This window comes from Dermacentor albipictus, chromosome 6 (genome assembly GCF_038994185.2).
Source record: "Dermacentor albipictus isolate Rhodes 1998 colony chromosome 6, USDA_Dalb.pri_finalv2, whole genome shotgun sequence".
In the NCBI taxonomy this organism is placed as follows: domain Eukaryota; kingdom Metazoa; phylum Arthropoda; class Arachnida; order Ixodida; family Ixodidae; genus Dermacentor; species Dermacentor albipictus.
Genome location: NC_091826.1, coordinates 107550428 through 107566409, shown reverse-complemented (window position 1 = coordinate 107566409; position 15982 = coordinate 107550428). Strand labels below are relative to the sequence as shown.

Below are 15982 nucleotides of genomic sequence, written 5' to 3'. Positions count from 1 at the left end.
TCTCTCTCTGCTTTCTGCATAATGTGCAGCGCTTTCCTTGACCATTTACAGGCGCGGCCACTGCTAGCGGGAACACAAGAGCCCCTGGAAGCACTTCGCGGAGCGCCACCACCCGCGCCTCGTGAAGTTTTGGCAGATGACTCGCCATAGCAGACGACAACCCGGGCGTTTCGCCAATCACTTTGACTGTGCCTGCGCCCCAAATCTGCATGAGGCGCCGGTGTTGGGCCACTCCGCGGAGCGAAACCATGGGCTCCGTGTTCTCACTAGCAGTGGCCGCGCCTGTACATGCGAATGCGTGTGCTTTTTCGTAATCACTCGTTACCCGCCGCAATGGCGCAGGGGCTACAGCATCGTCCTGCTGAGCATTAGGTGGCGGGTTCGAGTCATAGCTGCGGCTTCCACATTTTGATGAGGGCGACACGCACAAAAGACCCTGGTGTGCCTTGATTCGGATGCACGATATGAAGAACCCCAGGTGGTCACTATGAATCCGGAGCCGATCTGCGACGGCGTCTCTGGCAGCGTACTGTGCATTCGCAAAGTTAATCTCCACAATTTGAATGAATCATTGTATATACAAAGGTGCCGCCTATCCGTCTCTTTGCATGTGTTCGTCTTGATTACGGATAAGTACTAAGGTTAAGGAACTATCGAAGCAGTAAATTTCCAGGGGCATCTTCCATCAGTGCGTGAGCATAGATGGTGGCAATGAGGTAATCTACCGCAACAAAAATACAAGTTTGTGCATTAAATACTTACAATTCCCGTGGGGGCCCTGTGCAAAAACATGTACGACCAGCTCAGAAGATTATTCACGCTGCAAATGCACTTTCCTTAATTTATACCATAAAACAGATTCACTAAATACCAGATATCATGTAGGGCGCAAGTACGTCTCTCCAAGGGAAATAAAATGGTGGCTGCTACTGAACAAAATAAATTTTTATTCAGCCAATAATGAGTGAGTAACGACAATATGACATTTCAACAACTCGTTCACCAGAATGCTCTCGCCCTACAATTCATCTTTGAAACTGATTTTCCCGATTACAATGGCAGCAATGACGTCATCGCCACTACCTCTCAGTACACTTAACGGAAGCGATTTCAGCCGTGGCATCACGTGCACTTCTGCTGTCTGGGATAGCAGGTGTCCTACTTAAGAGGTCAAGCCATGGAAGCTACGCATGTAGTGCGGGTTGCGATAGAAGTGCACTGTGAGAGTTTTGCTATTATATGATTCTGCTCTGCGGCGCTGTCTGCGGAATAACTGTGCGGAACGTACTACAACTTGTAGAAAGAAAAATAATGTAAATCACATATTTATTTGCGCCTATCCTTGCGTCTGGAACGCGACGTACTACGTTTGGTTGTGCGCCCTGACCACAGACTTCAGAAGCATGCCACTCGTTTCGCTAGTTCGCTGGTAAATAGGATCATGTCTGCGACGCTTTCCATGCATTATTTATGTCATATTTTGTGGCATAAGACCCCAAACGTGGCACCCAACTACATTACACAGTTCTATCTTTCTTGCATACGTGGCTCAAGAATATTAATATTCAAGCACGCTGCTATATATAGCAGCACCGGTTGTTTTATTGATACACCTGCGCGGAATTTCATCAGGTAGGACATACAATGAAACAGAAAGAGAGAACGGAATGAGGATAATGTGTGATAAAAAGCGTTACTGGGTGGATGTATTTGGCGCGAAGGCCATTCCACTGAATGATCATGTGCACAAATAAACAATAACGGAACACATCATCCTTAGAGGGATAATTTCCTATTGCTGATGTGTGATACCGTTCTTGAAAGATACATGTTGGTTCATAAAAGTATTTCCACTCACGACGTCTCTATGATGACAAATATAACGTAGTAATTTAGGCATTCTGCTCTTTCTGCACTGTTGTAAGTATGATCATTCAAGTTTGCATTTACATTCGATCATACTAAGCTGCCGACTGTAATTAGTAAGAAGTAGTGTTCCGTTATTGTTTATTTGTGCACATGATCATTCAGTGGAATGGCCTTCGGCGCGAAGGCCATTCCACTGAATGATCATGTGCACAAGTAAACAATAGCGGAACACATCATCCTTAGAGGGATAATTTCCTATTACTGATGTGTGATACCGTTCTTGAAAGATACATGTTGGTTCATAAAAGTATTTCCACTGACGACGTCTCTATGATGACAAATATAACGTAGTAATTTAGGCATTCTGCTCTTTCTGCACTGTTGTAAGTATGATCATTCAAGTTTGCATTTACATTCGATAATACTAAGCTGCCGACTGTAATTAGTAAGAAATGTTACAGTGACGTTTCACTTTGGTAACGGAGGTGACGCAGAAGCGTATGGGCGCTATAGCGCACACGAGACTATCGACCCTCGGTGCGCCTAAGCGCCTACAGTGTCCGCATAGCAGATTGTATTCACGAAAGGGCTCGAGCGGCCGCGCCACACGCAATAGCCATCGTAGTAGAAAGCCCCCTTGTAAACATTCGCTTACTTACTAAATTAGCTAGCACGGTGTCAGCGTGCGCAGTCAAACGTGAATAGTTCACGCTCGCTGACCGCGGACACACGCTGTGAAAATGCTGGCGTGAGGAATGGCGGCAGCAGCAGCGAGCGAAGTTACGCTTCAACGCAAACTGTGGGGTGAGAACAGAGTGCACAGCCGTCGACTAGACTGTGCTAGACTACCTAGACTGTGCCCCCAAGGCACATCGCTCTGAAGGTAGAGCGCGTGCGACCCCACCGCGGCCGAAGTACAACGCCCCGCAAAACTGGCCTACGCTGCGCAACGGGATACGGCACGCTTCCGTACTTGCGCACGCGAGGTTGAGCCGCCGTCGTCGGCTCACCGTCACACGCTTTCATCTCGCGCACACAGCGTACGGCACTCGAGGGCGATGTTATCCCAGTACGTCTGTATCGCAAACAATACTCGTAGCAACCTCCACTGAAGGTCAACCCGACGCGCCTCAGCCTACCTTCGTCCTCCTCGACGCTTCGCCTTGTTTGTCCTTTCCGCCTTCGCTCAACGTTACCCACACTTTCCTGTCGGTGGCGTTACTTTGCCACCCTTTGCACGCGTGCCTTTGTACTTTCCCCAGTGCGCGGTTTTCTTAACCTCCAGGCGCCTTCGTCGTTCGCTTGCTTTGCGGCTTCAGGCAGACACCGCCTATGTGGAGAGCTGGACAGGTGCACTTGCGTGTAAAATGCGAGGGCGCTTAAGAGGAAGCTTTAGCTCGGGTGCCCCTATCTAAATGCATGTAAAAGGAGAACTGGTTTTGCTGGGCAACCACAGCACCAGATTTGACGAGGTTTGTTGCATAGTGCTACGGGGTAGTATTCCCAATGACAAAGAGCCGCGCAGGAAGAAGACGAAGACGACGATTGGAAGCTAGCGCGGGCTGTTGCCTCTTGGTCAACTGCGGCGTGTTGCCTTGTAAATATACTTGTAAATAGCTTTTCGTCGGTGTCTTCCTACGTAACATATTTGGTGGAGGTGGACGTTCCCTGTACCTCGTCACGGAGCTTCGCAGTGGACGGTACGTCGAGCCTACCTTCATGGCTCCCGGCGACGCCAACCCGACTCCGCCGGCTCCGACACCTGCTGCCCCTTCGACGACCTACATCACCCTCTCCGCTCCCCGTGATCCTGGCGTATTCTCGACAAAAGATGGGGAAGACGTCGAGGACTGGATCAGCCTTTACGAACACGTCAGCCGCAATAACCGGTGGGACCCAACTATCATGCTCGCCAACGTCGTCTTTTACCTCGGTGGCACACCTCGAGTTTGGTATCGGACGCACGAAGATGAGCTGACCAGTTGGGATTCGCTTAAGGAAAAGCTTCGAGACTTGTTCGGCAACCCCTACGGTCACCAACTTGCAGCGCAGAAGGCGCTTTCCGGTCGTGTGCAGACGTCAACGGAGCCCTACGTCACGTACATTCAGGACGTCTTGGCTCTATGCCGCAAAGTTGACGCACACATGCCTGAGTCCGACAAGGTCTCCCACATCCTCAAAGGCATTGCCGATGACGCCTTCAACTTGCTCGTATTTAACAACGTCGCGACGGTGGATGCCGTTATAAAAGAGTGCCGCCGCCTGGAATTCGCTAAAAGCCGACGTATCGACCAACAGTTTGCCCGTCTGCCCAACACCCCAGCGACATCTTCCTGTGCCGACGCTCCTCGTCCCAACAACACTGGCGATGTTACCAGGATTGTCCGGCGTGAGATCGAGGCCGCCTATCCGGCTGCGTTCGACTCCAGCCCCTCCAATGCACCCGCAGTCACTATTTCCCTGATCCAGGCAGTTGTCCGCCAGGAGTTCGCCAACATGGGTATCCACACCATCTGCTCGGCCCATCGCCCTGATCCCCACCCGGCATCTTCGATTCCACCCCGTCCCGCACCTTCTTACCCACCACGTTTCCGCAACCCCTCTGAATGGCGCACTGCAGACGACAAGCCGATTTGTTTTCACTGCCATCGAATTGGGCACATTTCTCGGCACTGCCGCAGTCGCTGGAGTTCCCTGAACCAGTCTACATATACTGCCTACTCTCGCCCCCCAGGTGGCCTTTCTCGTCCCTATGCTGCCCGCTCAGATAATGCCGCCACCGATTCTCCTGCGCCGAACCGCCCCTATTCTCGTTCGCCTTCGCCCCAACGACGCCAATCTCGCTCTCCCCAGCCCCGTCGTTCCTATTCGCCGACTCCCTTCGGCCGCCGCTCCCAGCCGGAAAACTAGACGATGCAGCGCCTCGAGGTGACGCTGCATTGCTCCCTACGCCGCCAAATCCTCTCCTGACGTTGCCCACTCATCTGAACCTTCTTGACGTGCAAGTCGACGGTGTCCCTGTATCAGCTCTCATAGACACTGGGGCGCATTTGTCGGTAATGAGCGCGGATCTTCGTAACCGGCTGAGGAAAATAATCACGCCCGCCACGACGCCTGTTGTCCGTGTCGCCGATGGCGGAACAGCCCCCGTAATTGGTATGTGTGCCGCCCGCGTCTCCTTCGCCGATCGCTCCACTACCGTGCTATTCACAGTCATCGCTCACTGTCCTCACGACATCATCCTCGGCCTCGACTTCCTCTCCGCACATTCTTCTCTCATCGATTGCTCCGCCAGTACTCTCCGCCTCGACCTGCCTGTTCTGGATCCCGCTGAAGAACACCTTCCTCGCCTCAGTTCCGTCGACTTCGTTCGCTTGCCACCTTCGGCACTGACTTACGTTGACTTCGTGTCATCCCCACCAGTGCCCGACGGTCACTACATCGCGGCTCCTATGCAAGACGTCCTCCTTACACACGGGATCACACTACCTCATACTATTTTATCTATTACGGCGAATTGCGTCTGCCTGCCAGTGGTCAATTTTGCCTTGACGACACAAGTGCTGCCACGCGGGATGTCTCTGGCCCAACTTTGCTCATTCGAGGACCACTCTGTAGCATCGATTTCAGTAGACGACAATTCAACCGATCCTTCTCTACCATCGCAGTCGGCAACTTGTACCATCGCCAACTTAGAGAAAATGATTGCACCCGACATGCCCTCCGAGCACGCTCGTGCGCTCTACCGCGTTCTGATTTCCTACCAAGATATTTTTGACTTTAACGATCGTCCTTTGGCCCAAACAACAGCTGTTAAACATCGCATTAATACCGGCGATGCTCCTCCTATTCATCGCCGCCCGTATCGAGTATCACCGGCTGAGCGTCAAGTGATTCACACCGAAGTTCGCAAAATGCTTGCCAAGAATATTATTGAACCGTCATGTAGTCCATGGGCGTCACCGGTTGTGCTGGTAAAAAAGAAGGATGGCTCATGGCGCTTTTGCGTGGATTATCGGCACCTTAACAGGGTTACCAAAAAGGACGTGTATCCCCTACCTCGGATTGATGACGCCCTTGACTGCCTCCACGGTGCTCGCTATTTCTCCTCTATTGACCTTCGCTCCGGCTATTGGCAGATTGCCGTGGACGATCTCGACCGCGAGAAGACTGCCTTTATAACACCCGACGGTCTTTATCAATTCAAGGTGATGCCGTTCGGCCTGTGTAACGCTCCTGCCACTTTTCAACGCATGATGGACTCCCTTCTTCACGGTTTCAAATGGTCCACGTGCCTGTGCTACTTGGACGACGTTATAGTATTCTCCCCAACATTCGCTACGCACCTCGAGCGCCTCTCAGCAGTCCTGGACGTTTTTCGGCGAGCCGGTCTGCAACTCAACGCATCGAAGTGCCAATTCGGCCGTCGCCAGATTACCGTCCTTGGACATCTCGTTGACGCGAACGGAGTGCAACCGGACCCTGGCAAGATCCATGCTGTTACGCACTTCCCTGTTCCGAAGTGTGTCAAGGATGTGCGCAGCTTCATCGGCCTTTGCTCGTACTTCCGCCGTTTCGTCAAAAATTTCGCGGCCATAGCACGACCACTAACCGAGCTTTTGAAAAAAGACGCCCCTTTCCAGTGGGGCGATAACGAGGCCTCTGCATTCTCGCTTCTCATCGATCTTCTCACAACGCCTCCCGTTCTGGCCCATTTCGATCCTTCTGCGCCTACCGAAGTCCGTACTGATGCCAGCGGTCACGGAATTGGCGCAGTACTGGCACAACGCCAGCGTGGCCACGACCGTGTTATCGCTTACGCCAGCAGGCTCCTCTCGCCCGCGGAGCGCAACTATTCCATCACTGAGCGTGAGTGTCTGGCCCTAGTTTGGGCGGTTGCGAAGTTCCGCCCATACTTATATGGCCGCCCCTTTTCCGTTATCACAGACGATCACGCGCTTTGTTGGTTATGCTCCTTGAAAGACCCTTCATCAAGACTTGGTCGCTGGGCCTTACGCCTCCAAGAATATTCGTTCTCTGTCACCTACAAATCTGGCCGACTACACAAGGACGCTGACTGCCTGTCTCGCTACCCGGTAGACAAGCCTGACGACGCCGACAGTAGTACCACCGACGGCATTTTCTCTGTGTCTGCCTTCGCTAACATCGCCGATGAGCAGTACCGAGACCTATCGCTGCGAGTACTCATCGAGCGTCTGCGCTCTACACCTACCCACGCATCCGTTCGCCGATATGTCCTCCAGGGCGGCATTCTGTACCGAAGGAGCTTCCTCCCTGATGGCCCTGATCTTCATCTTGTCGTACCAAAACATCTACGACAAACTGTGCTCTTTCAGATGCATGACGCACCCACTGCAGGACATCTTGGCGTAACCCGCACGTACGACCGCGTCCGCCGCCGCTTCTATTGGCCTGGTCTTGCTCGCTCCGTCCGACGCTATGTTGCTGCCTGTGATCCCTGCCAGCGTCGGAAAACACCTCAGGTGCTACCTGCCGGTCATCTCCAGCCGCTCACCGACCCTGTGGAACCATTCTTTCGTCTTGGATTAGACATCATCGGTCCCTTTTCCACGTCATCCTCTGGGAACAAATGGGTAGCCGTCGCAACTGATTACGCCACCCGATACGCCATCACGTGGGCTCTCCCTACCAGATGCGCCACTGACGTCGCGGACTTTCTCTTGCGTGACATTATCTTACTTCATGGCGCCCCGCGACAGCTGCTTACTGACCGTGGTCGTAACTTCCTCTCAAAAGTTATCGCCGACATTGTGCGTTCCTGCTCCACTCAACACAAGCTGACTACCTCATACCATCCTCAAACCAATGACCTGACAGAGCGGTTAAACCGTACTCTACCGATATGCTGTCCAAGTAGGTTTCCAAGGACCACCACGACTGGGACATTGCCCTTCCTTAGGTCACTTTTGCGTATAATTCTTCGCGGCACGACACCACCGGATTTTCTCCATTTTATCTACTCTACGGTCGCGAACCGACCTTGCCCCTTGACACGGTACTTCCTCCTGCTGCGACCTCAACAACCGAGTATGCGCGCGACGCCATCGCCCTCGCCGATCATGCACGCCAGCTTGCCCGTGCTCGACTGACGGACTCGCAAACCACGCAGCAGCGTCGGTACAACGCCCGCCACCGTGACGTACAGTTTTCGCCTGGTGCACTCGTGCTCCTGTGGTCGCCCTGTCGTCACGTTGGACTTTCCGAAAAGCTCCTTTCGCGGTACACAGGGCCCTACCGCGTGCTGCGCCAGGTGACGCCTGTGACTTATGAAATTGCTCCTGTGAGCTCAACCTCGTCATCTACTCTGGCGTCTAGTGATGTTGTGCACGTCAGTAGGCTCAAGAGCTACTACACTGCTTCCGAGTCCAGCCTTTAGTCGCTCCGGGACGGCGCTTTTGCCGCCGGGGGTAGTGCTACGGAGTAGTATTCCCAATGACAAAGAGCCGCGCAGGAAGAAGACGAAGACGACGATTGGAAGCTAGCGCGGGCTGTTGCCTCTTGGTCAACTGCGGCGTATTGCCTTGTAAATATACTTGTAAATAGCTTTTCGTCGGTGTCTTCCTACGTAACAATATAAAAGGGAACCTTATAATCTAGTGACTGTAGGTTTTGAATTTTTGAGTTAGCTGGTCAAGTTATTATTAAAAATTGGCGAAAATTGAAATTTTTCAGAGAACGAAACTATCAAACTTAAAACTCTGTCACTCGGCAATGAAAAATGATATCACAATTCCATGAATTGCATCTAATAGTAGATCTAAAGCGGACAACACTGATATGTCACGTATCAATATCACGAATATTTACTAATATGGAAATATAGCTTTTGCAGAACCCTTGTACATGACGTAACAATTTCCCGTAAGATACAAGATGGCATATTCTATTCAATATGTCCACTTTTAATGATCTAACGGGTGCCATTTATAGAACTGCCATATCTGTTCTTGGTGCAGATATATTAATTTGTTTACTTCGTGCTTTCACTTTTTTCAAACTTGCGAATTTGTGAAATTTTTTAAAACAAAATTCAGGCCCTAAATCAAAATTACGCTTCCAACAGTCGCTAGAATTTCCTTTCTCTCTCAAACGTAAGAAATTTCATTAAGATCAGTCCAGGGGTTATCTCAGGAAAACGTTTTTGCGCTTTACGTGTATGTGAATAGGCCGCGTCAGAGTTGGGCCCGAGCTAAAAATTCCTCTTAAGCTTCGCCTTAAGAGTAGAACGCTTAGCATTCAAAGGTCTCCGACTGCTTCTCACGCTTCCCGGCAACTGCAGTTTATGCAACCGAAATGTTCACCGATAAACGCTGGCTGCGAACGCTATGCACAAAGGCGAGCTTTCTGGTGGAAACGCGCCATATCGCGCAAGTCGGACCGGAGGGTAGTGCCACAGCCACGCCAAAATAAATAACCTACCTCGTTTTCAGGTTTCTGTTATCGTTGGGCACTTTTAAAATATTGGTCTTGGAAGGTTTCATATAAAAGGCATGCGCTGTCAGTGTTGTGTTTCGTGATATTTGTTTGTGGGCTGTCATACTGTACATTCCGAAGAATAACTTTGCCAAGAATGCAAGACAAGGTATGAGCAACTTTAGTGACAGAACGGTGTGGCAGTATAACCCGCACATACCTACGTCATGTCGCAAGCCATGGCATATACATATATCTAAATATATACGGGCATTTTCGTTCACAGGACGCCGGACGCCGACGCCTGATGTTCTGCGACATGGGCCCCTTAACTCGTTGAGACGAGTGCCCATACTCATCATTTCCAATTAATTTATAAGAACGAATGTGCAAGCTTCATGACAAACACAGGTTTATGTGCTGACATTTTATCACATTTTCCTTGATAGATCCATGGAGCTGAATTTGAGTTTGCTTAGGACAAAGACGGCTTTTTTGGACATTTGAGAACGTGGGAGATAAGTTGAAGTTGGAAAGACAATGTGGAAATAGAGCGAAAGTGATATATACACGCCGTTCCGGTGTACTGCTCCATGCGAAATTATCAGCCAAGTGAAAAGTCGCACCTAATAAACACAAATAAGGAGAAGCACCATTTTGTAGAAGCAAAGCCGCATACGCGATACAAAAGTGACCTAATTGAAAAAGTTTACCATTGATTTTTATTGTATCTTGTTTTGTTTGATATTTTTTTCTTTCCTTTGTCATCTCTATATATTGTACACCCAGCTCCTGCAATAGCCCTTGTAGGCTGCACTATGTTGAAATATACAAACACATAAAAAGCTAATTCACGTGGGCTCTTAAATGAGCTGGACTTGTTAAGTTCCCTTACAAATAGTGTGAAATAAGTTCCCTTGAGTCTCTACAAATAAATTTTATTCGTTTCATCTACCACAAGTACGTGCGCAGTTTCTCATAGACACAGACACCACATTGACTAAACGTCTAAGTTCCTCCACGGCGGTCGCATTTCGATGGGGGCGAAATGCGAAAACAGCCGTGTACTTAGATTTAGGTGCACGTTAAAGAACCCCAGGTGGTCGAGCATTCCGGAGCCCTTCACTACGGCTTGCCTCGTAAACAGAAAGTAGTTTTGGCACGTAAAACCCCATAATTTAACTTTTTTAAGTTCCTGTTGCACACTGTTACTCGCACTGAATATAAAATTTCTGTATGTCGTCATTATCACCATCTCTGTCTTCTGTGACTGCGGTCATATCACTGTTGCCTATCAAATATATATGTATTTTTGGTGGACACTATGCACGGTGCTTGCATTGTGCATCATTGTCATTTGTACACATTGTGTCCTAGCTAACTTTAGCCAAATTCTTAAACACAGAATATATGATATACCAGGAGGAAACCAGTGCCATGCTGTCAACAATGACGCACCGAACCAGGAGGGCAACCGAACAATAAGTAAACAGGAATCGGTTAGTCGGAGGCAAATCCAAACTGGCACATATCCCAATTTGCACAACCTCACTAAAATACAACCTACGGCATACCCTCCTCGCTGCCCATAGTGCTCAGCTAAAGCCGCCCTATACCTTATTACGTGGGCATGTCCGCCCATCACTGCCGTACCCGCCATACAACGCCCTACAGCGGAGCGGTGGGAGGAGCTGAGGGCCAGTGAAAGCCTGGAAGATCAGCTGAGTCTGATCGACCGGGCCCGCAGAGCGGCAGCAACAAATGGAGCCCCGGACTCACAGCGCGATTCCCAGGTGCAGCGTCCGATGCGGGACGCCTCTGACGTGATCGCTGCGCGTACCGCGTCCTGTGGAAAAGCGTCCCCTGCGACGTGTGCCGTGTTGCTGGCGAGGAGTCATGCGTCTGCGTGGTGCTCCCAAGCCAGATAGAGGACGATTCCATCGAGGCGACAGCCCCATGATCGCGTCCGGCTTCATGGCGCGTCAGGGCCCGGCTGTCCGTCCTGATCACCACGTTTGGCTCGCGTAGATCGTTTTTCCCTCCGAGACACCGAGTTCTTTGGCTCGTTCCACTTGCTCAGGCGCACGTTTCGTCTTTTTGTGACTCAAGAGCATGCCAAGCGAATGAGTGGGCGGTGCGAACGGGGTGCGATAACGCTATCGTGTTCCACTCTTGAAGGCGAAGCTTAAGCGTCCTCCATTTTTTTCTTGTTTTTTCCACTACCATATACATAGGCAAGATGAAGAAAATCCCACAATTTTTTACCGTAACCGGGAAGGATTTGGCTGTACCAACGCTTCCGTTTGGCTGTACCAACGCTTCCTGCGGATTTGATTTTCGAAGAGGTCAAAGTTCCTTTGAAGATTCATTACAGCCCCCCGATATTCATATTAGCTGAAATTTTCAAGCTTAATCGCCGGGTTCTGTTTGAGCATGAATGTGTGGAAAACTTTAGCATCAAGATAAAGCACTTGGCTCGAAAATGTGAGTTAGGGATTTCTTACAGGATGCTATGCTTGACAGGCTTGTGTCAGGAATCCTTAACGAAGGCACTCAAAGGGCTCTTTTCACAGGAGAACGCTTAACTATCTAAAGTGCTTGCAAAAGTGCTCTTGCGCGATACCTAGCCCCCAAGCAAATGGTGCTACTGAAGGTTGGAGGCTGAAACGCAAGCCTCAATGCTGTTAAATCCGAATCAAAGCGCGTCACATAAAAAAAGGGTTTGAGGCAGAAGGAGAAAAAATGAGCACGTGCAGCTGCTGCGGTAAGACGCATGACTTTGATAATTGCTGGTACAAAATTTACAAATGCCTCCGAAGCTTTCAAGTTAACCATCTGCAAAAGATTTTCTCAACAAAGGCTGGACAAGTGACAGCACACATCATGCCTGAATCACCGAGTGAAGAGGAACATACTGTGTACGCATGCTACGATTCATCAGTCAAGAATGAAGACGGTGAACATATATAAGGGAAGAGCGTACTCATGCAAGGTCTACACAGCTGCTGCGGTTACTGTTGTTCCTGATGGTGTGTGGCGGCCGAGTTTCGCGCATGTTAAGGACGAACACACTACAGTTGTGCTGAAAACGCATGTTTACGGAAGATGCATGTTTTGGGGCAATGTCACGTGAAAGCGCAGCACGATGGGCAGGCACGTGAAGCTGAGCCAAAGTTGCCAGTGCTTCTCGGAAGGACTTGGCTTGAGAAATTGGAGCTAGATGAGAATGCGCTGTTCATGTCAAGTACAGAAGATAGAGTCATTTCACTTCGAAAGAAGCATGCGGTTGCATTCTCAACAGCATCGGGCGCTATCAGAAATGATAAAGCGCAGGTATTTTGAAGCAGGGTGCTACTCGGCGACGTTCGCAATTCACTGCTGACGCAGTGTGATGCGTCCGTGTAACGTGTCACAGCTAGCAGTTTTCACGTAATGCCAGACGGCCAAGAATGGCTTATTGCTTTTGTCTCACGGACACTGACATAAATTATGCGCAGTTAAAAGGGCTCATTTTACGCCCCAAAAATTTCATGTTTCTTTTTTGTCGCAACTTGCTACTGCGCATTGTCCACCAGCCACTTCTGGGGATCCTCGAGCAAGACAAACCAACTTTATCCCTAGCGGTGGTTAGACTACAAGGATATTCTTAATACCAAAAAAATTTTCAGTACACTTTAAAGCGCCGGAAGAGAAGTCAGAGAGAAGTGGCTGATGCACTATCAAGGGTCCCTGTGAACTGTAAGTTCAAAACAAATGACATTTAGTGCATAATAATGTTCGAGTGTACAGCACTTACGGCACAGGGTGTTGCCGAGGTAGTGCTCGAAATGCCACATTTAGGACTGTTCGGAACCTCTGCAAACGTATTATACACGCCCCTTTCAGCTCTCATTTGAGCAGTACTGGTCACCTAGGGTACAATAGTAAGTGTACCAGAGAAATTGAGGTTGTCGGTACTAGCCTTACTGCATGAGCATCGCCCCGGCACCAGCAGCATGAAAATGTTGGCACACAGTTTCGTCTGGTGACCTGCACTTGACAGAGCTATTGAAGAGTACATAAGGATGTGCAAGGTGTGCCAGCACACACACACGGCAGTTCATTCGGCGCCCTTAAATCCCTTGCCGTATCCTGCAAAGTGTTGGCAGACACTTCATATTGACTTGAAGATGGAAGCCCAAAACAACTTTGTTGTATTGGTTGACGCGTATTGCAAATCAGCAGATGTTTGGATAATGTCGCCAAGTAACGCATTGCAAACAACACGAAAGCTCCACAGCATTTTTGTCCGCGTACGGTTTCCCGGAAGAGGTTGTTAGTGACAGCGGGACGCAGTTCATTTCGCAACAATTTTCTTACTTTATAGAACAGAACAACATAAACACACAAATGCGCCACCCTATCACGCAAGTTCTATCGGGGCTGCAGAGCACCTAGGGCAAAACACTAAACAAGTGGTGTTATAAAGTGTTAATAACTTACAGTGGGACGAAAGAATAACATAGATTGGAAAGCCCGATTTCTGCGGAATCTTAATAAGGTAACTAAGTGTCCGAAAGGACAACAAGCAGAATCTTTATAGCCTTTCTGTCTATATTTGGGCAGGATTGTGGTCCAAGCACTTTACCGATACCGACATTGAGCGCCTTAGATCAGGAGAAAGGAAATCGCTGCAAGGTGGAATAGATAGTTTCTTTGTGTCCTATCGAAATACAACACATTCAGTTACAAGCAGGACGCCAGTCGAGGTTTATTTTGCTGCGAAAGCGCCAAATGGCCCACTGAGTGAAACAGCCGGCGTCTGCGGTCTTCAGCAGCGAAACGGCAAGTAAATTTCCACTGGCTGCGACGCCAAGCGACGAGCACGCCTCTATGTAGCAGAGTGGGTGAAAGGGGACGTCTGCTGGCTTCGCTAGCGCGCCGCCAAGTATTGCGGGAGGAGAGAGGGCATCGCCACGACACCACGTCACCACGTCACCAGGTCACCCTCGCTTTCGCTCTCAGGAGCCTGTGTTGTCCTCAACATCCTTGTCCGCACAAGCTGCTGCTTGCGTTCTAATAAAGCGACAGCTTTGAGTGAAATTGTTCATCCTGAAACAGGATTTTGTGATAGATACGCGGAACAAACGAGTGCTGTCAAAGAAAAAAAATTACACCCGGAGAGACAATGAACGTGTGTTGGTGGTGGGAGACGGAGTGTGGGGCTCAAGTGCCCACGTGGTTACAGCACTTTTTGGAAAGATGGCATTGTGGTGCAAATCGTTAGTCCGGTTATCTAGCTTGTGCGTGTGTCAGAGCAAGTTTGATTTATTCCCGCCGACCACCTGTGCCCATCTCTCGCTAGCCCGGGAGCATGTATGCTGGCGCCAACACCGGCTGTTGATCCACCACCGAGGAATCTTCTGTGCGAGCCACTCTTGGTGACAACGACGGTTCCGCGACCGCACGACAAGGAGACACAGTCGCTTGTGGATCCTCAGACGGTGCATCAAGACTATTCGCCACTGCCACACCATAATGGCTTCCCGGCTCTACACTAGAGCCAGCTTCATCGCACAACTTTCCATGAAAATATCCTCAAGTAGACACGACGACTGCATATTGATCAACTATGGCACTGAGGCGAAGTGCCCGTAAGCGTCGTCAGCCGAACCGGTTTAAGCACTCTGGCTATTCTAAGCGGTGTATATTGCGCTGTTATTTTTTTTTTCAATGTGGGGAGGAGCGCTGTAGTGTAAGCATGAAGAACAGAACGCGGGTCGAATTGATGAACTGCACCCGGCAATCCACGACGTTACTGGTGCTGGCGGTTATAAGGGCGTGCTCACTGACAACGTAGAATAATCGCTTTTAGTTATGGACGGGCGCGATTCGGTGACGCTACTTCATGAAGTTTAAGTGTTCGTGTGCTTATCAAACGTTTATTACTGCATTGACGATCGAAATGCAATAAGTCAATGCGCTGTACACTAGGTACACGACCTGGCAGATACTAGTCAAAGTTGAGGTATATTAGCTTACATATTAAAGTATACGGTCTAGTTCCATCTTACCAGTGGTCAATCTTCGTTGGAAGGGCGAGCAGCATTGGTTAACGCAAACAGAAGCCCGCTGATTTTCAACACTTTTCCCCTGTAGTCAATAATATTGTTACAAATAAAATTTCCGTAAGACAGATAAAACGTGATCTATACTTTTGAATAAGGCATGATGCTTGTTTCTTTTATTTGAAAACTGAAATACAATAATACTATCAGATTAATCAGCCCCGAAAAATATATGCAGACCACATCTTCGATTTTTGTAAAGGTAAGCAAAGTTTTTTTTTTGATATTGGGGAATGGTGCATCGAAACACAACACTTCGTACATGGAGTGTGCAAGTCTCTTTTATACAGACTACAGTAGTGTGACGCCAGAGCGCCACAGTACGAAGAGAAACGCGAAGCTAGTATCCCCAGCCACCATGGTGGACGTTGATGAGCAAGCGGAAGTAATATTCAGCATCAGAACGGCGTTGAATCAAAAGAGATGACATGCTCAATTTTGTAGAAACACGCCACAGCGCCACAGTACGAGGAGAAACACGAAGCAAATATCCACAAGCACCATGGCGGACCTTACTGAGCAAAACGACGAATCACAACACACGACGTGTT

At 49.4% G+C, this 15982-nt stretch overlaps 1 protein-coding gene across 1 annotated transcript in view; it reads right to left on the bottom strand.

Annotated features, from left to right (window-relative positions):
• Positions 1–15982, bottom strand: part of LOC135905035 (uncharacterized) — a 161479-nt gene that overhangs the window by 120874 nt on the left and 24623 nt on the right. The window contains exon 5 of the mRNA XM_065436038.1: positions 763–778. Within this exon, the coding sequence (XP_065292110.1) occupies positions 763–778 (16 nt within the window). The remainder of the gene's footprint in view (positions 1–762; positions 779–15982) is intronic.